Here is a 22,500-nt window from a genome sequence, read left to right on the forward strand (position 1 = left end):
TCTGCCTGTCTGTCTCTCTGTCTGCCGGTCTGTCTCTCTGTCTGCCTGTCTGACTCTCTGTCTGACTCTCTGTCTGCCTGTCTGACTCTCTGTCTGCCTGTCTGAATCTCTGCCTGCCTGTCTGTCTGCCGGTCTGTCTCTCTGTCTGCCTGTCTGACTCTCTGTCTGACTCTCTGTCTGCCTGTCTGAATCTCTGCCTGCCTGTCTGTCTGCCTGTCTGACTCTCTGTCTGACTCTCTGTCTGCCTGTCTGAATCTCTGCCTGCCTGTCTGTCTGCCTGTACAAGTCATCGTCAATTTTTTGGCAAATTTGAATATTCTGCTTTCAAATTTTCTATGATTTTAGTTTATCCATCCATCCATCTCAATCTATCCATGTCTCTCTATCCATCCATGTTTCTCTACCCATCCATCCATCCATCTCAATCTATCCATGTCTCTCTATCCATCCATGTTTCTCTACCCATCCATCCATCTCTATCCATCCATGTTTCTCTACCCATCCATCCATCCATCCATCTCAATCTATCCATGTCTCTCTATCCATCCATGTTTCTCTACCCATCCATCCATCCATCCATCCATCCATCCAACTATCTATCTATCTATCTATCTATCTATCTATCTATCTATCTATCTATCTATCTATCTATCTATCCATCCATCCATCCATCCATCCATCCATCCATCCATCCATCCATGTTTTCTATCTATCCATCCATCCATCATATTACTTCATTTCTTTATTTGTATCCATACCTTTATTTACTTATTAGTCTTTTTTTTTATTTTAAACTGACTGCACTCTTCCCTTTTTTCATTCTATCTATTTATTTCTTACACTAATTGAACTCTGATATTTATATTTTCAACCCTACAGTCTTCTGATAATAGGAAGTCGGAGGTTGTGTGTCATGATGAAGGAGGCGATAAATCCGGGAGCTGTCTCTGACACTGATGGTGCTGTGGAGTCGTTGTTGTGCTGTCTCAGAACATGTTCTCAAATGTATCACTGTCAAACAGATCACGTTTACACACGACACACAACACACACAACGCACACGACACACACGATGCACACGACACACACGATGCACACGACGCACACGACACACACGACACACACGATGCACACGACACACACGATGCACACGACGCACACGACGCACACGACACACACGATGCACACGATGCACACGACACACACAATGCACACGACGCACACGATACACACGACACACAAAACGTCTCTTAAACCTCTGAACTGACTGACTGACGCAGGTAACCAATGATGTGATCCAGTCCAACTCTAATCAACTAAAATTCATGTTAAATGACCTCCATTAACTAAACAACTGTCTAAAATGAAGACAGAATTGTTTTCTTAACATCAACATAATTTTTTTTTTTTTTACATTTTCTTCTTCTTATAATAATAATAATAATAATAATAATAATAATAAATGTTTTCGAAACACGGTCAAACTTTATTACTATGTGAATTTAATGAGATAAATTTTCAAATCTCACCTTATTGAAGCTGAATTTTAAGATTTATTACATTTATTTAATAATAATAATAATAATAATAATAATAATAATAATAATAATAATAATAATAATAATACAGTTCTGTTTTTTAAACAGTAAACCTGATTTTTTTTTACTATTTGTTTTACTTTATTTACGATTAATTTTCAAATCTGCTAACCGAATTTATTAAACCTAAATTTTCCAGTGTCTGAATGGGTCAAACCTGGATTTTCTACTAACCAGATTAAATTTTCAAATAGAATTTCTGAAATCTGAAATTTCTACTAGCAGAATTTTCTGAAACTGAAATTTTTACTACTTAAATTAAAATTTTAAATAAATCTGCATTTTCTGCTGAACAAATTTGTTGCACTTTAATTTTCTGTATTTCTTTAACCTGAACTTTCCACTATCCTCAAGTGGAACTATTAAAATTTCTATTAAAGTTCTGAAATTTTGAGCCTGGAAATGTTCGACTGCACTAATTTTAATTTCTAAACAAATTTAAGAACAAAAATCTTACCTTAGCCTTACTTATACACTTGTAATCCAAAATGTTCTATAAACTTCAACTAAATTAATATCTAAATTTTGTAATATATTTTAAGTTTTGCTGAGAACTAGTTAAGGAGATTTTTGTACTTTGAATGCATTTTGTGTACACATATATATATATTTCATTGATTTTATATATATATATATATATATATAATGTTTCATTTCATTTATATTTTATATTTCATTTATATTTTTGAATACATTTTGTATACATTTTAATAATGGAATAAGGAATATTTCATTTTTATTTATTTATTTATTATTGTATATATAGAATATTTCATTTATATTTTATATTTCATTTAATATAAAACATTTTTAATACATTTTGTATTTATAGAATATTTAATTTATATTTTAAATTTGATTTATATTTTTGAATACATTTGCATATATAGATTATTTTATTTATATTTATTTTTCTTTGTTATCTGAAGCAGTCTCTCGTAAAAGAATTTCTTCAGGATTAATAAAGTTCTATCTTATCTTAAATGAAAAATAAACATGTATTTTAACAAATACCCAAATCTTTGACTTTTATTCTTAACACAATATTTGAAAATTAGCCCTAAACATGACTCTATGCCCATCTCCTGGGGTCGAGGTTGTGGTGAATGATCTTCGACACCATGGCAGGATGCAGCTGTGTGCTCTAGAGCCTCGACAGACTGAATCCCTGAGCCACCGTCAGAACTAATAATAGCATCAGATTGCATCAGCCTCTGTCTGATTTTAGCGTCTGTGTGCATGGGGTCAGTGGACTAAAGTGGACCGACGTCTTGCTGATAAAATCCAGAGAGACGAGGACCGCAGTGAAAGAGCTGATTGTAACGCTGGATTTAAAGCTAAATGTGAATGAGGAGTGACTAAAGGGGGCCAAGGAGAAACAGGGGACAGGAGTGTGTGTGTCTGTGTGTGTGTTTATATCTTGGTATACAAAATATAAAAAAAGGACAGAAGGATTAATATCACCTGGCAGTTTTGACCTTGTGGTAATATTCGGCAGCTCCCTGGAGGAACACGGCTTTTAATAGAATTAATCATGGCATTAATCAGATCGTTAATTAGGTTCAGTGATAGTCGTGTCCATTTAAGGTCCTAATAAGAATATGAAGTTTGTGTTGGTTTTCAAAATACTAAAATTACTAAATAACACAAATTCATTTCTTTAGGATACTGAGGTTTTGTATTATGTTTAGGTGTAGCATTAATTAGATACAGAAATTACTGTGTGTGAGACAGTTATGACCGTGAGATGACCTTTTATACCTAAACAAGAAAGTAATTTTATATAGTTTAACCATGTAGAGACTTTTATTTTATAATTAAAACACTGTAAGAGCTAACATGTTTATTTCTGGTTACTGAGGTTACTTAAGGTCAGGTGTAGGAACTCTGTTAATTATCTACAGTGATAATTATGTCAGTGAAAGGTGTGTGTGTGTGTGTGTGTGTCTGTGAGAGAGACGGCTATGACCTTGAGATGACCTTTTAAGCCTAAACAAGAAAGGGATTTGATATAGTTTGACGACTTGTGGAGAGACTTTTATTTTATTTCTGTTTACTGAGGTTACTTAAGGTCAGGTGTAAGAACAGTGTTAAATATCTACAGTGATAATTATGTTAGTGGAAGGTGTGTGTGTGTGTGTGTGTGTGTGTGTGTTGATTCAAGCATCCCTTTGTTTCAGAAGAGAAGAACAAGTGTGAGCTCCAATGGGGGAGGATGTAAATATCTCATCCCTGAGGAGTACGGCTACACAGAAACACACACGCAAGCAGAGTGCAAATGTGAAACACACACACACACATACACACACACAGGTTGCACTCCACCCACTAACCCACCTATACTCTCTCTCTCTCTCTCTCTCTCTCCCTTACACATACACACACACACACACACACACACACAGGTTGCACTCCACCCACTAACCCACCTATACTCTCTCTCTCTCTCTCTCTCTCTCCCTTACACATACACACACACACACACACAGGTTGCACTCCACCCACTAACCCACCTATACTCTCTCTCTCTCTCTCTCTCTCTCTCTCTCCCTTACACATACACACACACACACACAGGTTGCACTCCACCCATCAACCTACCCATATACACTCTCTTTCTCACACACACACACAAACAGATACACACACACACAGATGCACACACAAACTCATACAAAGGGTGCACTCCAATCACCAACTCCAACCCATCTATACTCTCTCTCTCTCTCTCTCTCTCTCTCTCTCTCTCTCTCTCTCTCACACACACACACCCACAGGTTGCAGTCCAATCACCCACTCCAACCCACCTATACACACGCTCTCTCTCTCTCTCTCTCTCTCACTCTCTCTCTCTCTCTCTCTCTCTCTCTCTCACACACACACACAGGTTGCAGTCCAATCACCCACTCCAACCCACCTATACACACACTCTCTCTCTCTCTCTCTCTCTCTCTCTCTCTCTCACACACACACACACACACAAGCTGAACACCATCTATGCTAACACCAGGGCTAAACCTGTGCTGTAACATCTGGACTGAAATCCACCCAACAACAGGAACACAACGGGAAGGAAAAGCAAACACACAAAAACAAAAACACACCCAAACATCAAAAGAAAAAAAAGGTCAATATTAGAGTTAATGACCTCCTGGAAAGAGAAAGAGCAAAGCCAGGAAGGAAATCTGTACAGATTAAACAGAAGCATCCATCACTCGGGCTAAACGCAATCAGCAGAACGGCGAGAGAGCCAGGCCCAGCAATCATTACCACAAAAAACACTAAATGTAGTGCTCTCATCATTCACTGCAAAAAAGAAAAGAAAGAAATGACCAAAAAAAAAGGAACGGATGCGTGGAGAGAGAAACGGAGCTCTGTTCAACAGCAGCAGTAATTAGACTGAAACAAGGACCAGGTCTGCAGAGGAACTACATCACTCACATCCTTACTGTCCGAGCAGCAGGAGGAGGAGGAGGAGGAGGAGGAGAGGACTGATACAGTAACGTCTTCAAACGTGAAGATCCATCACATCCATCCACATGTTCTGTTCTACTGATTCACAGCTGGAGACTTATAAAACAGCTCATTACATTAATTTAGATTTTTTCTAATTTATTTATTTATATTTGCTTGTTTGGATTTGTATTAAACAAAATTGTATGACTCCACCTACTGATTCATCCATCCATCCACTGATCCATCCATCTACCAAACCATCCATCCATCCATATACTGATCCATCCATCCATCCATCTACCAAACCATCTGTCCATCTATCTCCAAATCCATCCATCTACCAAACCATCCATCTGCTGATCCATCGATCCATCGATTCATCCGTCCATCCATCCATCCAGCCAAACTCCCATCCATCCATCCATCCATCCATCTACTGAACAATCCATCCATCCATCCATCCATCTACTGCACAATCCATCCATCCACCCATCCATCCTCCCACCTATACATGTACCGCTCCAATCCATCCATATACCCACCCACCTATTTATCTGTCTATCTACCCATCTGTCCATTTTCTCACCCATCCATCCATCCATCCATCCAGCCAACAAACTATCCATCCATTCACCCAGCCAACCTCCCATCAATCCATTTAATGATCCATCCATCCTTCCACCTGTTCATGCAACACTCCTATCCATCCATATACCCACCTACCTATTTATCCATCCATCTTCCCATTCAACCATCCATCTATCTACCCATCTATTCATTTTCCCATCCATCCATCCAGCTATCCATCCATCCATCTGTCCAAATATTTGCTGCAGGATTCATCCACATTTTATCATGAAAATCTATTTTCTACTAATTAGAAAGACAGCCAGATTTTTTTTCCTCATCAGCACTGCGAGAGTTGAAAAATTAACTTAATTTTTTTTCCAAAATGTTTCCGGAACACATTTTGGAAATAATTCCAACATTTCTGTAAAACTGTTATCGTTTTGTTTTCTTGCTCTAGGATTAATTCTGAATTGTTCTGAGAGCTTCTCTGTTCCTGGATCAATGATGAATCCGGCAAGAAGATGCATGTCAGGTGTAAAGAAATATATATTAAAGCAATATTTTAAAGATGTGGTTAGGAACAAATCAATGAAAGAATGGATAAGGACCTTTCGAGTATTTTTTGAGGAGCTGAACATGAGAAAGATCGCTGGATCTGTCCCTCAGCTCAGCCTCTTGAAGGCTTTAACAGACTTTAGATCAAGAAGATCTTAAAATTCACAAGTATCTGAATCTCTGAACCTAAAGAGGCTGAAACACCACCGCTAGACCATACTGAATTTAAAAGATAATCTATAAGCAGTGGATTTTTCCAGGCCATAAGCACTGGTCTGGTCACATGCATGAGCTGGAGCTAAAAATACAGGAGGAGGGGAGGAAAATGCAGTGAGTTCATTAACACCGGGGCTTTTTCCTCCTCGTTCTGCAGAGCTTTAATACTTCTTAATTCATGCAAAAGCATTCAAATGGAAGAAAAGCCAGCGTTGTGTTTCAAAGATCTTTTAAAATATGAGCTAAAAGGTTTAAAAAGTGGGAGCTGAGGGTAATTTCCTGATTAAGCAACATGACAGATTAAAACCCATGAATAACTGCAATACAGTGCAAGAGAGAGAGAGAGAGAGAGAGAGAGAGAGAAAGAAATAGAAAGACAGTAAATGGACAGCAGTGTTTTTCAGGACAGATGTGTGTTTGTGTCTCAGGAATGATGTGTGTTTGCATGTATGTGTCTCAGGACAGTTGTGTGTGTGTCTCAGGACAGATGTGTGTGTGTCTCAGAACAGTTGTATGTCTCATGACAGGTGTTTGTGTGTCTCAGAACAGTTGTGTGTCTCAGGACAGTTGTGTGTGTGTCTCAGGACAGTTTTGTGTGTCTCGGGAAGTTATGTGTGTCAGGACAGCTGCATGTCTCTCAGGACAGATGTAAGTGTGTGTTTGTGTGTGTGTGTTTCTCAGGACAGATGTAAGTGTGTGTGCCTGTGTGTGTTTCAGGAAAGTAGTTGTCTGTGTGTGTCTCAGGACAGATATGTGTGTGTGTCTCAGGGCAGTTGTGTGTGTCTCAGGATAGGTGTGTGTGTGTGTCTCAGGACAGATGTGTGTGTGTCACAGGACAGATGTATGTGTGTGTGTGTGTGTCTCAGTACAGATGTGTGTGTGTGTGAGGACAGTTGTGTGTGTCTCAGGACAGATGTGTGTGTGTCTCAGGACAGATGTGAGTGTGTGTATGTCTTTGGTCAGGTCTGTGTTGTGAGGTTGTGTGTGTGTGTGTGTGTGCGTGTCTCAGGACAGATGTGTGTGTTTCTCAGGACAGATGTGTGTGTGTCTCAGGACAGATGTGAGTGTGTGCATGTCTTTGGTCAGGTCTGTGTTGTGAGGTTGTGTGTGTGTGTGTGTGTGTCTCAGGACAGGTGTGTGTGTGTGTGTCTCAGGACAGATGTGAGTGTGTGTATGTCTTTGGTCAGGTCTGTGTTGTGAGGTTGTGTGTATGTGTGTGTGTGTCTCAGGACAGGTGTGTGTGTGTCTCAGGACAGATGTGAGTGTGTGTATGTCTTTGGTCAGGTCTGTGTTGTGAGGTTGTGTGTGTGTGTGTGTGTGCGTGTCTCAGGACAGGTGTGTGTGTGTCTCAGGACAGATGTGAGTGTGTGTATGTCTTTGGTCAGGTCTGTGTTGTGAGGTTGTGTGTGTGTGTGTGTGTGTGTGTCTCAGGACAGGTGTGTGTGTGTGTGTCGCAGGACAGATGTGAGTGACGAGTGACAACGTAAGCCAAAGAGCCGCACAACTAAAACACAAACCATGACAGAAAGAGACACTAAAGAGTGAATACTATTATTCTAATGAAATAATGTACAATAGGACAATCACACACAAATACACACTAACACACACAAATACACACACAAATACACACAAATACACACACAAACACACACAAATACACACACAAATACACACAAATACACACACAAATACACACACAAACACACACACAAATACACACACAAACACACACAAATACACACACAAATACACACAAACAGACACTAATACACACACAAATACACACACAAACACACACACAAAAAGAAAGAATTCTGGTGTAACCCACCCTCCAGTGTTTTCCTCTGTATGTCTGCACTCATACTGAGAACAGCTGCAGCTACTCACCTTGCTGTTGTTTTTAATCAGTAACTCTCTCTCTCTGTATTTAATCTTAAGACTCTACAGAACACCATGAGGAGGTGAAGCTCTGACATCGGACTCAACACCAGACCTGAAACATGCTCAGTGCTTAGGATACATTTCCTCAAAGTAGTCAATGTGAGGAGGCTGCAGGATGTCCAGAGCTGACAGGACCTGAGGATGGGGGGGGTAGAGAGGGAGAGAGAGAGAGAGAGAGAGAGAGAGAGAGAGAGAGAAAGAGAGACATAGAGAGAGAGAGAGAGAGAGAGAGAGAGAGAGAGAGAGAGAGAGAGACAGAGAGACAGTGAGATGGAGAGAGAGAGAGAGAGAGAGAGAGAGAGAGAGAGAGAGAGAGAGACAGAGAGATGGGAAGAGAGAGAGAGAGAGAGAGAGAGAGAGAGAGAGAGATAGATAGAGAAAGAGAGAGAGAGAGAGAGGGTCAGCAGCAGTGATGACAATGAGCACAGACACTGACACTAACCTTCACATGACATCAGCCTGAACGAGATCATACACACACACACAACTACCAACACACACACACACACACACAACACATACAAGTTCACTTTCTGTACGCAGCCCAGAAAGAAAGAAAGAAAGAAAGAAAGAAAGAAAGAGATCCTCAAACAAACAAGAAAGAAAGAAAGAAAGAAAGAAAGAAAGAAAGAAAGAAAGAAAGAAAGAAAGAAAGAAAGAAAGAGATCCTCAAACAAACAAGAAAGAAAGAAAGAAAGAAAGAAAGAAAGAAAGAAAGAGATCCTCAAACAAACAAGAAAGAAAGAAAGAAAGAAAGAAAGAAAGAAAGAAAGAAAGAAAGAAAGAGATCCTCAAACAAACAAGAAAGAAAGAAAGAAAGAAAGAAAGAAAGAAAGAAAGAAAGAAAGAAAGAAAGAAAGAAAGAAAGAAAGAGATCCTCAAACAAACAAGAAAGAAAGAAAGAAAGAAAGAAAGAAAGAAAGAAAGAAAGAGATCCTCCAACAAACAAGAAAGAAAGAAAGAAAGAAAGAAAGAAAGAAAGAAAGAAAGAATGTGATCCTCAAACAAACAAGAAAGAAAGAAAGAATGTGATCCTCAAACAAACAAGAAAGAAAGAAAGAAAGAGATCCTCAAACAAACAAGAAAGAAAGAAAGAAAGAAAGGAAGAAAAGGAAAAAAAGAAAGAAACAGGAGCAGCCGTCAGACTCCGCCCATAGAAGCAGACATCAGACTCCGCCCACAGAAGTAGATGTCAGACCCTGCCCAAATAAGCAGACGTCAGACTCCGCCCACAGGAGCAGACATCAGACTCCGCCCACAGAAGCAGCTGTCAGACTCCGCCCACAGTTTCAGTTTGGTGTTTGGAAACTCACGTTGTCGTGCTTGAAGAAGCAGAGCATTTTCAGCTCGCGGAAGACCCTCTTACAGGAGACGAGGTTCTGGAAGACGTTGGGCATCTTTTTGAGGGCCACACGTTTACCGTCGCGGGGGTCAGTCACAGACCTGCGCGAGAGAAGAGAGAGAAGAGAAGGATGAGAAACGGAGAGCGGGTCAGAACCGATTCCTGGAGCGTCAAAACCCGAATGGCCTTTAGTGTTCTTTTCAGCCGTGTCTGATGTTTTATTATCGGAGTCTGATCCGCTGTCAGAGCACTAAATGCTGCAGGACGCTAAAAATACATTCCTCATCTCTCTGTTTCACTCACGCTGCTGACCAGGAACTGAGCGGTCAGCACAAACGAGACTTCTCCTTCACTGCTTTTTTTTTCACTACAGAGGCACTGATCCAATTCACAGAGCTTTTTATTACATCACTCACTTTTACTAATCTGTGTGGAAGCAGCAAGCACTTTCACCAACACAACAAATATACTGGATTGTTTTTGTTTTTGAAAGAAAGAATGCAAGTAAAGAAAGAAAAAACAAAGCAAAAAAGAAAGGAAGAAAGAAAAAATGCAAGTAAAGAAAGAAAGAAAGAAAGAAAGAAAGAAAGAAAGAAAGAAAGAAAGAAAGAAAGAAAGAAAGAATTTCTTCTTTATTTAGGTATTTTAATCTCTTCAAGTCTGCAGTGAGAAAAATAAACAGCTATTCTGATTAGCACTCATTCCATTTTTGACATCTTTGTGTCTTATTTGTATAAATTTCAACTCTGTTAAACTTGCCCCGCCCACTTCGTTTCACAACATTGCATACGTTTTGAAAGCGAGAGCTTAGCTGTGTCGTACTACAGGGTGGTAGGTTTATCTTTTTTTTTTTTTTTTTTAAATTTCATGCTAAATGACAATCTCGTCTAAAATAAAGATGTCAGTCATCCGGACAAACAAACCCAGACAGAGGCTACTTCCATAACAATGCAAACACACACGCAAAATCCTCAGAAGGCTAATATCTGGAGCATGTAGCGTCACGTCCCGACGCGCCTCGTCAAAGGTGTTATGGAACATCGCAAGCTACAAACAATCCTCAGGTTCCTTCCCTGCTGCTAATCCCAGACTCCAGCTGGGAGCCACAGCGAGCGACCGAGTCCTGCATCTGCCCTGATGCCACACGAGCGACAGCTCTGTGCAAGCGACAGCTCTGCGCTAACGGCAACTCTGACAACATCAGCCGTCTGATATTTCAGATCGGGACACGAGAGACTGCCGGGCTGAGTCTGTGAGGAATCATGAATCAAAACCTGCAGAAATAACAGCTTCAGTGACGGCACCATACTAGTGAGCCGGACGGAAAAGAGCTAATTATACCACAGCCATGGATGGATGGAGCCATCAACTCATATATATATATATATATATATATATATATGTAGCTTTAATATTAATAAATTAATATTAATTAAGAGTTCTAATATACCCCACACAATTTCTAGCCATTTGTAATAAATTCTGAGTACGAAATTTGTTAAAAAATAAAATTAAAAAAATAAATAAATAAAAACAGCTTTATTGTACTTGCAAATTATTTAGATTTTTTTTAAAAGAAATAAACGCTCATATGCCCTGATGTGCAAAAGTATTCGACCCCTCCGGAATTGAACAGATTTTAGAAATCTATTTAGAAATAACAAAAGAGTTTTCTTTTTTATGTTCTCAGTAAATTTTTACAGTCATAATTGGTCAGCTAGTAGGTCGGCTTTTGTTTGTGTAAATATTTAACCCTCTAGAAAGCTCTATATGAAAAATATCATCCTAACAAGGACACGATTGACTTACTGGTGAAATATTAACACAGATCAGGTTTTTTATTGAAAAGTCACCTAGGCTGAACTGACCGTAAAGTCGGTGTAAGGAAATGAAGACTTCATTACAGATAAAAGATAAATCTAATAGAATTTTATAATTTGGGAACAGGGTGTAAAATTCTGTCTAAGAACTTGAAAATCCCAGTATTGTTGGCTCAATAGTGAGGAAATAGAAGATTGAGATAAGCTGCACAGCACTCTGTGTGATTTAAACCTTCCACAGACCAGGCCTCTGTTACCAGCATCTCTACAGTGAAGTGTGGTGGTGGTAGCATCATGCTCTGGGTATGATTTTTATCAAAATAGTAGGAATAACAGATGCAGCAAAATACAGGGGGGTATTATAACCGGAACCTGCTACTGTCATGGATGTTGGCATGGAAGGATGGATGCATGGATGGATGGAAGGATGGATGGATTTTTACTTAGTTGATTGGAAAGATGGATGGATGGATGGATAGATGACTGGCTGGCTGGATGGTTGGGTAGATGGATGGATGGATGGATGGATGAATTGATGGATTTTTAGTGAGTTTATTAGATAGATGGATGGATGGGTGGATGGATGGATGGATTTTTAGTAAGTTGATTGGATGGATGGAGAGATGGATGAATGGCTGGATAGATGGATGGATGAATTGATGGGTGGATGGAGGGATACATGGCTGGCTGGATGTATGGATTTTTAGTTAATTAATTGGATGGATGGATGGATGGATAGTTGGATTGATGGATGGATGGATTGATGGGTGGATAGATGGAGGGATGGACGAATGGATGAATTTTTAGTTAGTTGATTGGTTAGGTAGATGGATGGATGGATGTTTGGGTAGATGGATGGATGGACAAATGGATGAATAGGTAGATGAATGAATAACTTGATGGTTGAACTATCAGATGGATGGATAGATGGATGGATGGATAGATGATTGGGTGGATGGATGGATCTAACGATCAATAGTTGAATGGATGGATAGATGACTGACTAGCTTGATAGTTGAATTATTTAATGGATGGACAATGGATGGATGGATGGATGGATGGATGGCTGAATGGATGGTTGGACAGATGGATCTATCAATCAGTGGTTGAATAGATGGACTGCTGGATGGATGGATGGATGGATGGATGGGCAGATGGATGTATCGATCAGTGGTTGAATAGATGGACTGCTGGATATGTAGATGGATGGAGTGACCAGTTTAAGCAGTACACATGATCATAAGTCTGGAAACTTGAACCTACATCACCACCTCGGGCTGAATGAGGAGTTCAGTCCTGTATTCACTCCTGGAGATAAAGTAACAGTCTTGTGTAGGAGAGTGGTGATGAAAAGATGGCTGATTCTAAAATTGCATCAAACAGGAGGAATATATTTAGAATTGATGCCCAGCCCTGTTCCTACAGATCCCCCTTTACTACTGAATCCAGCTCTAATCCAGCAGGAAATAATCCAGCTCATGGAGCTGCCTGGTAATCTGAAGGGAATAATCCAGGTACTGCTTTAAGCTTCTTTACACTCAATCTAAAACCTTCTGAAGGTCAGAGAAGTTCAGTAGTCTGTGGAAGAGGAGCATCAGAATGTTTTGCTAAGGATGGGAGGAAAGTTTTTAAATGACAAAGCTACTGAATTAACCTCCTTACCTATGATCGATGATTGAGATGCTTTTTTTTACTCATTTATTTTTTTTAATTCATACACAGACTGTCTCACAAATTCTATGCATTTGTTGGTTAAATTCTATCTGAGGGCTTTAAAATCAAGCTCATCCTCACATACGAATAGAAATCTACATCTACAGACATCATACATCAGGACAGAAATAAATAAAGAAGAGTAGAATCATAGAACACAAGGGAATAAAAAAAAATTAAACAATGAAATAAAACTAATAAAAAAAATAAATAAAAATGATACAAATAAAAAAATACAAAACAAGCAAAAAAAACAATTAAACTTAAAGACAAAATAAATATAAAAAAACTAAATAAAAATTAATAAATAAATAAATAAAACAGAAAATAAAAACAAAGAATTAGAAAATAAACTAAACAAAAAAAAGCTCATTCCAATGAAAAGCTTTTTATTATTATCATCATTATTATCATTATTATTATTATTATTATTATTTGCAGTTTATCACAAATTGGTTTCACAAAAGTGTATAATTTTTTGACATAATTTCCATTTTGTGCATTGCAAGTCTTACAGCACTGTATTTAATTTGACTGACCTTCATAATAAATAAATAAATAAATAAATAGAGAAATTTGTTAATAAATTGTTGTTATGCTATAGTATGAATTCACACAACAGGCAGCGATTTTTTTTCTCTTGACTAAAAACAAGCAGCTGAAACGCCGTTCTCTATAAACTTCACGCTTCCTGCTTCCTGTTTAGCTACTTGTTTAGTTCTAACTGTCTGCTTCGTTGGAAGGAACAAGTTTGGTGCTCAGTGATCCACGAGAAGGTGATACTGAGCTGTTTATTCAATCTACTGGCAAAACATTGATTGGCTCCATAAATAATTAACCGTGAACCTCTCGAGGGGTTTCACCAGGACAGACACACACACACACACACAGAATCTAGTGGATTGAGAAGAGCGTACAGAGAGGGGGAGGAGACAGAGAGAGATAGAGCAGATCTCAGCAGGATCTCAGCAGGATCATCTTCGCCGTATCCCTCAGCCGGCGTGAGGAAGGAAGTGAGTGGATGCCCTGTAATTAAACTCGTTAAAGCTGTGACACAGGACAACAAAACTCTCCGTGACTCGGCTATCCTCTGCGTCTTCCCTCAACGAGACCGTCTCGCTCGCTCTCGGAGATGAATCATCGAAAAAAAAAAAGATTATTCAACCACTTTAAAACTATTCTCCCCCTCAGAAAAGCTCCAGATTAAAGCTCAAGGATCTCATGTAAAAACATCTGCTTTGAATCATTCAGCAGAGAAAGCAGACAGTGTTCCGCTGAAGGCTAATGCACTTCATTGTAAAACACGAGCAGGGATGAATCACACCTCTCATGTCTTTTATGTCGGAGGGAATAGAAAGGGCGAGCGTTTGAGAAATGCCAAACAATCTGACGCAAACGCAGCTATATGCGGATTTCTAACACGCTAGTTATTACTTGCTAAATTTACAGATTATGTTCGCATCAGATGTTAAGCTACAGTCAGTTGTCGTGTCGCAGCTGATTTACATTTAGCCACGCCCACAAATGTCTATATATGGTAAAAAAAAAACAGCGAAAGAGCGAATCTTAAACTCTAAATCTTCCAATAATGCAGCTCGACCACTACAGCGCATATTTATATGCTATTACGTCTACACTAATCAAACAGTCGTGTTTATTTTGGATTGCTTTGCATTTATATGAAATGATCAGCATGGTCATTAACGTGATCCAAAAATTTTATAAAATATAAATTTACACAAACTTGTCAGTCGCTAATTATTTGATATCAAGCTATGTACAGTTTACACACTCAGGAGAAACTGTTAGATATTAAGAATATTCTGAACTCTCAGGAATTTTAGAAATAGCACAATTTTTTTGTAGAAATGCTCCCATGAAGGATTGACAAAAATTAAATAAAATAAAATAAAATAAAATTACATTTTTGAAAATAAAAAATCCAAAGTGTGGAAATAGCATTTATTTATTTTTTATTTATTTATTTTTTTTAAATCTATTATTTTACTCTTGATATTACAAATCCCATGACACCCAAAATTTAAAATTTTCATAAATTGATTCTTTTCTTAATGTGAAAGTCACTTCACATTTTGATTTTTGTATATTATTATTTTTTTGTGCATATATTTTATCCTGTTAAGAAAAACTTTTTTTTTTTAATCAAAGTGTGTGACTTGAATTTTCTCAAATTTCCCATCAAATAAACTATTTGTAATATTATATAAAAATGAATTACTAAAAAATTGTTTTATGTACACATTTTAATGTCACCTCATGTTATTTACAAATTATTTAAAAAAAAATAAAAAATTAAAATAAAAAAATTAATTAAAAAAATTAAAAATCGTAATACAATTTTATCCTGGTTTCGAAAATATCTCCAAAAAATGACAAAAGTCATCCTTATCGTTCTCAATATTCTACCGATCGTGATTATAGAGTCCACAACACTACACAAAACTAAAATGGACGACTTTTACAGCTTTGATTAATCGTAGTTTCACATTCATCCCCGTCCTCGTTAACCTAACATTCCTATATAACATGTACATCGAACGTCACGGCCAACGTGGAACCCGAGCAGATTTTTCTAGTCCTCGGCATGATGAGACACAAAGCTGCTGAAGGCTGCTGCTGGAGTTGGTGCTAAAGAAAGCAGGAGAGTTGGAGGTGTCTTGGCTCTGCTTTTCATGCCACTGGCTTGCAGCACACTGACTCACTCCTCGCTGTGGGGAATAGAAGAGAAAAGTTTTTCCCAGGCTCAGCCAAAGCTCAGGAAGCTCCAGAGAGTGGGACGATGGTGTGCAAACGAGCCAGCGAAAATCCTCGGGTTCTCCTGTCATGCTGTTCCGAGGAGATAGCCTCCTTCTCCCGTGCCTCCGAGCACATCGATTGTTCTTGGCTAAATCTGTAACCTGCATCACAGACACACTGTCCAGACCTGCTCTAATCCATACAGCACAAATTCTCCAAGAACCCGGGCCGTGTCCGAGGCGCACCGGTCCGAGGCGAGCGAAGCCACTTTATTGAAGCCGGTCTCTTGATCCTGGCTCACATCCAATCTTTTTTTTTTTTTTTTTTGTTAATATTTCACCATCTATTAAAGATTCTGAGAGACTGTTATTTTTAGAAATCCAATTCTCAAAACTATAATTTATGAGCCGGTGAAGCGGAATGAAGGAAGGAAAGGTCACTTCGCCGTGTTATTTATTGATGCGAGGACCACTTTCAGCTGCCAGATCACGCCGCTGCCTTTGCATGAGATCAGACGCAGACTGAGATCGGACCGGGCCGCGCCGCACATGCCTGACTTCCACTTAACTGTATCTGATTAGCACAAATTAACCTCTGTGGGGCAGGTAGGAAGCGTAATGCCTACTCAGTGATGGTACATGCTGTGCAGGCCTGGGTGATGCGGGGTGATGGTTAACCTGGTTACCATGGTAACAGCTTGGTGCGAGTGGGAAAAAAAAAGAATCTTTCTTTTTAACATGAATCATAGCAGGACTTGAGATGATGAAAAAACAGACTCGCTGATTGTGCATGAAACATATTGATTAGGTTAGATTAGATTTTTAAGTCAGAAGGTCGGACCGAATCGAATTTGAGGTGACGTGAACTTGGAAAACATCACTCATTTCTATAAATATCTCCAAATGACCTGGAAATGTTCACGCCATGCCCAACGTTCCAGGGATCGGCTTCATTTCCTGGGATAGGATTAATCTTGGATCGGACGTGAATCCGTTTGATTCGAAACTTTCTGTGTGCTCAGGTTCAAGCTCAGAGAGTGACCTTAGACACCCGTGAATTTAAAATATAAACCTATACAGAGTCTTAAGGCTATAAAGTCTTGTCTTGGGCAGCATGGTGGCTTGGTGCTTAGCACTGTGCCTCACAGCAAGAAGGTCGTGGGTTCGAACAGACAGGGGCCTTTCTGTGTGGAGTTTCCATGTTCTCCTGCATGGGTTTACTCCGGGTACTCCGGTTTCCTCCCACAGTCCAAAAACATTTACATTAGGTCGATTGGCTCTTGTCTCGTCTTAAAAATAAATAAAAAAAATAAAAAAAAGAATTCCGAATAAATCTGTTCGTACGCAAGAGGATGTGCGAGGTCCGATTTCGTCCATCTGATCTAACACAGCACAAAAAAAAATAAAAGAAATGGTGATTGAGATTAAACACATGCTCTGATTAGTAGAATACTGTGCCTTTTTTCTGTTTATTTTCCCTCAGGGGCAGGAATCAGGGTCGAACATGCGGCTCAGTCGTCGTCTCTGTGGGTAAAAATCTAACGGTGTTAGCCGCGGTTCGGCCGCAACGTCACGGGGGAGCAACATAAAGAGAATTTGAGAGAATCCGACTCTTTGATAAGAGAGGCGCGGGAGAACACAGTAGCTGCAGTGTTTCGGAATCCTTTTTCACCATTCACTTTGATTCGACTAATTAATCCGGGCCCCGCTTCTGCCCCCCCCGTCGATGCTTAGCGTCACGCCGAGGGTTAAAAAAAATCTCCAGAGTTTAACCTCTCCTCTGATCGCTTCACCTCAAACAGGTAGACCTTCCTCATCGTTAGCGGCGACCTGGTTAAGCATGCCGACCACGTTAAAAAAAAATCATCCTGGGGATGAGGAGCATGTTTGGATTAAAGAGGCAGGGATTAGCATACGCCTGCATAATGAACGGGAGAGACGGCGCGGCTCGTGGAGAGATCTGGAGTCCCCTCACGTCTCGCCTGACACACTTTCAGCGGCGCTTTGAACAAGGAGGCAGTGTGAGGCGCATCACCTCCTCACATCCACAACAGCGGCAAAAACACAAACCGTCAAGCTAAAAGATACGATTTTGAATTTTACTGATCAAACAGGAAGTGGTGATCTAAAACAGAAAATGCTGCACTTTTAGAAAAATCTGAACAGACATGCACTAGCTTTAGCACGTTTCCAACAAACAACCCAGCCTTCTGAAATTTTTGTTTGTACCCCATTTTCACCCAAAAGCACACAAGCTAGCTCTGTCCTTTCATGCCACAGCTAACAAGTATTGAGGTAAAGGCTAATGCTTCAGACAAACTAACAAGCAACAAAGCAACTTTACTCGCTACTTATTTCCTTTTGCTGAAGTTTCATCTTCTATCATTTCAGCTTTTCCCAGAGAGATTATGCAAATAAAAAACTGTTAAAAGGTAGAACTAGAAGAGAATGTTGCTGCCTCTGTTGAGCACACGTAGCTGGTACAGTTAGCTTGCTTTGCTTGTCTGCTAATGATGCTAGCATGAAGCCAAGCATGTCTCATTTTATTTTATTTGTGTTTAAGTAGTTAGTCTCTACAGCTAATTATACCTGAAACTGTAAGAAACCGTAACAGTAAAGCTAGCTACAAACCAACATGAGGTAACGATGCCTTTTCAATCCTGCAGCTAATGCTAGCTCAAAGCACAGCTGAACACTCAAAGTGCTACCTTTTTTCTGAATCTTTTAAAAGCTGTTTAAAATCTCGTGCTACCACTGCTGCTAGCCCTAGCTAGCTGTACGTTAGCCTTCACTACACCATTTTTTATCTATCATGTAACAGGAGAGAGCTAGAGAGCGGGTGTTTTTTTTGCAGATGGCCATATTTGGACAAATTAGGAGAGAAAAAATTGGAAAGCTGAGGAAACCTGAGGTAAAAAATGGATGCTATCTTTCAATGATTGTCGCAAAGGCGCTAACGGTGCATGATTGTACATATTTTTCTTGTTTAGATCCACTGACAGAAACAAAAAAAAATCTTTGTTTGTTGGTCAAATCCAGTAAATAAGTTTAAATCCGAGGTTTTTCAGACATTTTTCTGGTAATTGTTTGGCTGGTGTTTATGTGTCTGTGTGAGGATGTGCTAACTTGCTAACTGCCATCTTGAGCTCTTTATATCGTGCTGCGTATTGTCGATTACAGAAAAGTCTTTCCTGATATAATATATTTGTCTTAAGGCCGCTTTAAACTGATGTTACAAATAATAAAATAATAATTAAATCATTGCTAGCGTGTAGCGGAGGTGCTGCACGTGTCTGTTCCCTGAGGTGAACGGAGCAGACAGAGGAAGTCACTGCATCAATCCCACAATCCTCAGCTCTCTATCAAGATCCGAAGGCTTCCACCAATCATTTACAAGGTGACTGCAGATTTAGGTCGTTGACCCAGTTACGTGGAAAATTAAACGTGTTTTATTTCACACGAGCGCGTCCTCAGAGTGATCAGAAGATGGAAGTTGCTGCTGAAGCCACCTTCACAACATAAAGCCGTATAAAAAACCTTCACTTTTATCACAGCTGAAGACTTCAGCTCTGTGATCCTTTTCCCCGGGATCTAATCTGTCCATAAAGCAGATTATGAAGATAAATTTAGTGATTCAGAGTGACACAGATGTGAGTCTGACCCCATCATAAACCTCCCAGATACTACAGTGCTCCAGAAACACACGCTGAAATGATTAACCTCCTGATCTGGACCGAGCCTCCATTAGCCGCTACAGCGCTCTGAATGACGAGCAAAGACGCTGAACGCTGTTTACTCTGATTCTGGGCTTTTACTCTGATTATTAACACATTCACAATCATAATATTCATCGTATCCTTTATATTTTATTCATTGAGTTTATTCGAGAAATGCTTTCAAGAAAAACATGAAGAGCCTGTAGAGTGTATAATGAACCTAAATAACCACAGAAGATTGCATAACTATTAAGTAGGTAGGAAAAGAAATAAATAAATGTTTTGATGAATCTTTTTTTTTGTATTTTTTTTTGTTTGTAATTTTATAACTTAAAAAAAATCAAAATAAATAAACAAATAACTGTTTTAATCATTTTTGTTGTATTTAAATATTTAAAAAAAATTACAACAGATTCTAAAAGTGCTCCTAAAAATGTCATTTTATAACTTAAAAATATAAATAAATAAATAAATAAATAAATAAATGACTTAATTTTTTTGTATTTAGATTTTTTTTTAAATCGCATTAGTGCTCCCAAAATATAATTTAATTATGTAACAATTGACAAAAAAAAGAAAGAATAAAAAACGAATGAACTAATGAATTAAATGCATTTGCTAAAAAATAAAAGTGTAAAAAAAATGGGAAAAAATATACATAAACCTACAATATACAGTATATGATTGACTTTATTCTTTTTTAATTTTTTTTAAATAAAAGGCATTCTGTATGTTCAGAATAAAACTTGGGCCAGACTTGGAGATTCTCTTGTTCAAAGAACAAAAAAAGCAACAACAGCGTGGTGTGTTAAAGCAGTTTCTGCAAACCAACTGGAAGTTATTGGAAAATTATTTCCCTATAACAGCATCTCCTGAGGTGTATTATTCTTCTAACAATAATAATTCATAATAATAAATCTCTCTATATATGTGCAGCTGATGTTCTGGAAAATGAATCAAAGTCTTCTGACCAATCGCAATCCAGAACACAGCTTAGAAATTTTTTAAACTTTTAAAACTGAATTTGAAACATAAATTCCAAAATAAATACAAATAAATAAAAAATAAAATAATAATAATAACAATAATAATAATAATAATAATAATAATAATAATAATAATAATAATAATAATAATAATAATAATAAAAATCCATAATAATAAATCTCTCTATATATGTGCAACTGATGTTCTGGAAAATGATTCAAAGCCTTCTGACCAATCACAATCCATTTTAAAGTTTTTAAAATTTTTTAAACTATAAAACTGAATTTTAAACATAAGAGACACTAAGAAAATGAAAAAAATAAATACAAATATATTTTTTAAATATAATAAATATTTATAAATATTTTATAAATATAATAATAATAATAATAATAATAATAATAATAATAATAATAATAATAAAAAGTAAGCAACTGGATTGATCTACTGTATTCATGCATTTCATTCTCCTATTATTGCACACTGGAAAATGAATGGTGTACATCAGATAAGACTAGCTTTAACAATTATAGACATCATTTGGCTGCATACAGTGTGCTTAATAAACTGAACATTGGTGTAACAAAGTCTGAAGAGCCATTAAACAAAGTGTGTGTGTGTGTTTCAAATAATGTGTTATTAACTGTTATTAAATAAAGTACAGGTACAAAAAGTCTATGTTAAGAACTAGAAATTTGAAATATCTTAAACTCTTAGAGTTATGACTCTGTTGCTTACTTTTTATTCTAATAAAAAAAAATCTGGGGCTAGAAGAGAGAGCTATCCGGCGAGACGTTGCTCTTTTTTAACCCTCACCTGGTTATATAAACGGCGAGCGGGTTACTGCCAGTTAACCCGCGACACCCACACAGCGATCCTCTCTAATTCACTTAGCGTGCTGCGTCATGGCAGAGAAACAATGCAACACGAGCACGAGGGAGACTCAGAGCTGTAAATATTACTGCAGTAAGAGGTGCTTGTTCCAATAATGAGAGCACGAAGAGAGCGAGAGATAATAGTCCATTAGCGTATCATCCGTTATTATCTGCTTTCCGCGCTCTTCCACTCGGCTAGCGCAGCCTGCTACACTGGGGCTCTTTTCTCTTCTTGCTTACAGCATGTTTTTTTTAGATCTTCAGGAAGCCATTTGTTTCAGAAATCCATTTCCTTTAATAAGAAAATTCCAGGAACAAAAGCGTTTTTATAAAATAGCGAACATTTGCGGTTATTATTCGCATGAAAATGCTTCCTTTAGGTATGCAAATGTTCACGGAAAATCTCAGGGAATTCTGCACAAAACTGTAGAACTTCCTGCGCTAATCTTTACTGCAGGAATTTTAAGTGAATTACTAGAAGCAGGAGATATACAGAGATATTATTAAAATGCCAAAGTAGATAGAAAATAGAAATATCTGAGATTCCGTAAACCAATCTGCTCTTCAGATATTTAATAAAATCACTCACTTCCACTGAATCTCCTGATCTTTACAACACATCATCATCTCAAGGACAATTTTTTTAATCTAAATGACTTGCTAGGATATTAATATCTGTATTTATTTATCAAAATATCCTGTAATGTGGCTTATATGATGAAAATGATCAAAAGTCTGTAAGTTACCTAAATAAAAATCTTTGGAATTTCTTTAAATCAAATGGACACATCATCTAAATAAAATCAGATATATTATTTAAATAAAATTATAGAAATTATTTAAAACAAAAAAACTGATTAGAATGTACACATACACTATATTGCCAAAAGTATTCGCTCACCCATCCAAATAATCAGAATCAGGTGTTCCAATCACTTCCATGGCCACAGGT

At 38.0% G+C, this 22,500-nt stretch overlaps 1 protein-coding gene across 1 annotated transcript in view; it reads right to left on the bottom strand.

Moving 5' to 3' along the window:
- nlk2 (nemo-like kinase, type 2) overlaps window positions 1-22,500 on the bottom strand; it is a 92,987-nt gene that overhangs the window by 42,741 nt on the left and 27,746 nt on the right. Inside the window, exons 2-3 of the mRNA XM_058413421.1 lie at window positions 9,653-9,782; window positions 8,419-8,474 (exon numbers count right to left, since the gene is read on the bottom strand). Coding sequence (XP_058269404.1) covers window positions 8,419-8,474; window positions 9,653-9,782 — 186 coding nt within the window. The remainder of the gene's footprint in view (window positions 1-8,418; window positions 8,475-9,652; window positions 9,783-22,500) is intronic.

Source organism: Hemibagrus wyckioides, linkage group LG17 (genome assembly GCF_019097595.1).
Source record: "Hemibagrus wyckioides isolate EC202008001 linkage group LG17, SWU_Hwy_1.0, whole genome shotgun sequence".
NCBI lineage: Eukaryota > Metazoa > Chordata > Actinopteri > Siluriformes > Bagridae > Hemibagrus > Hemibagrus wyckioides.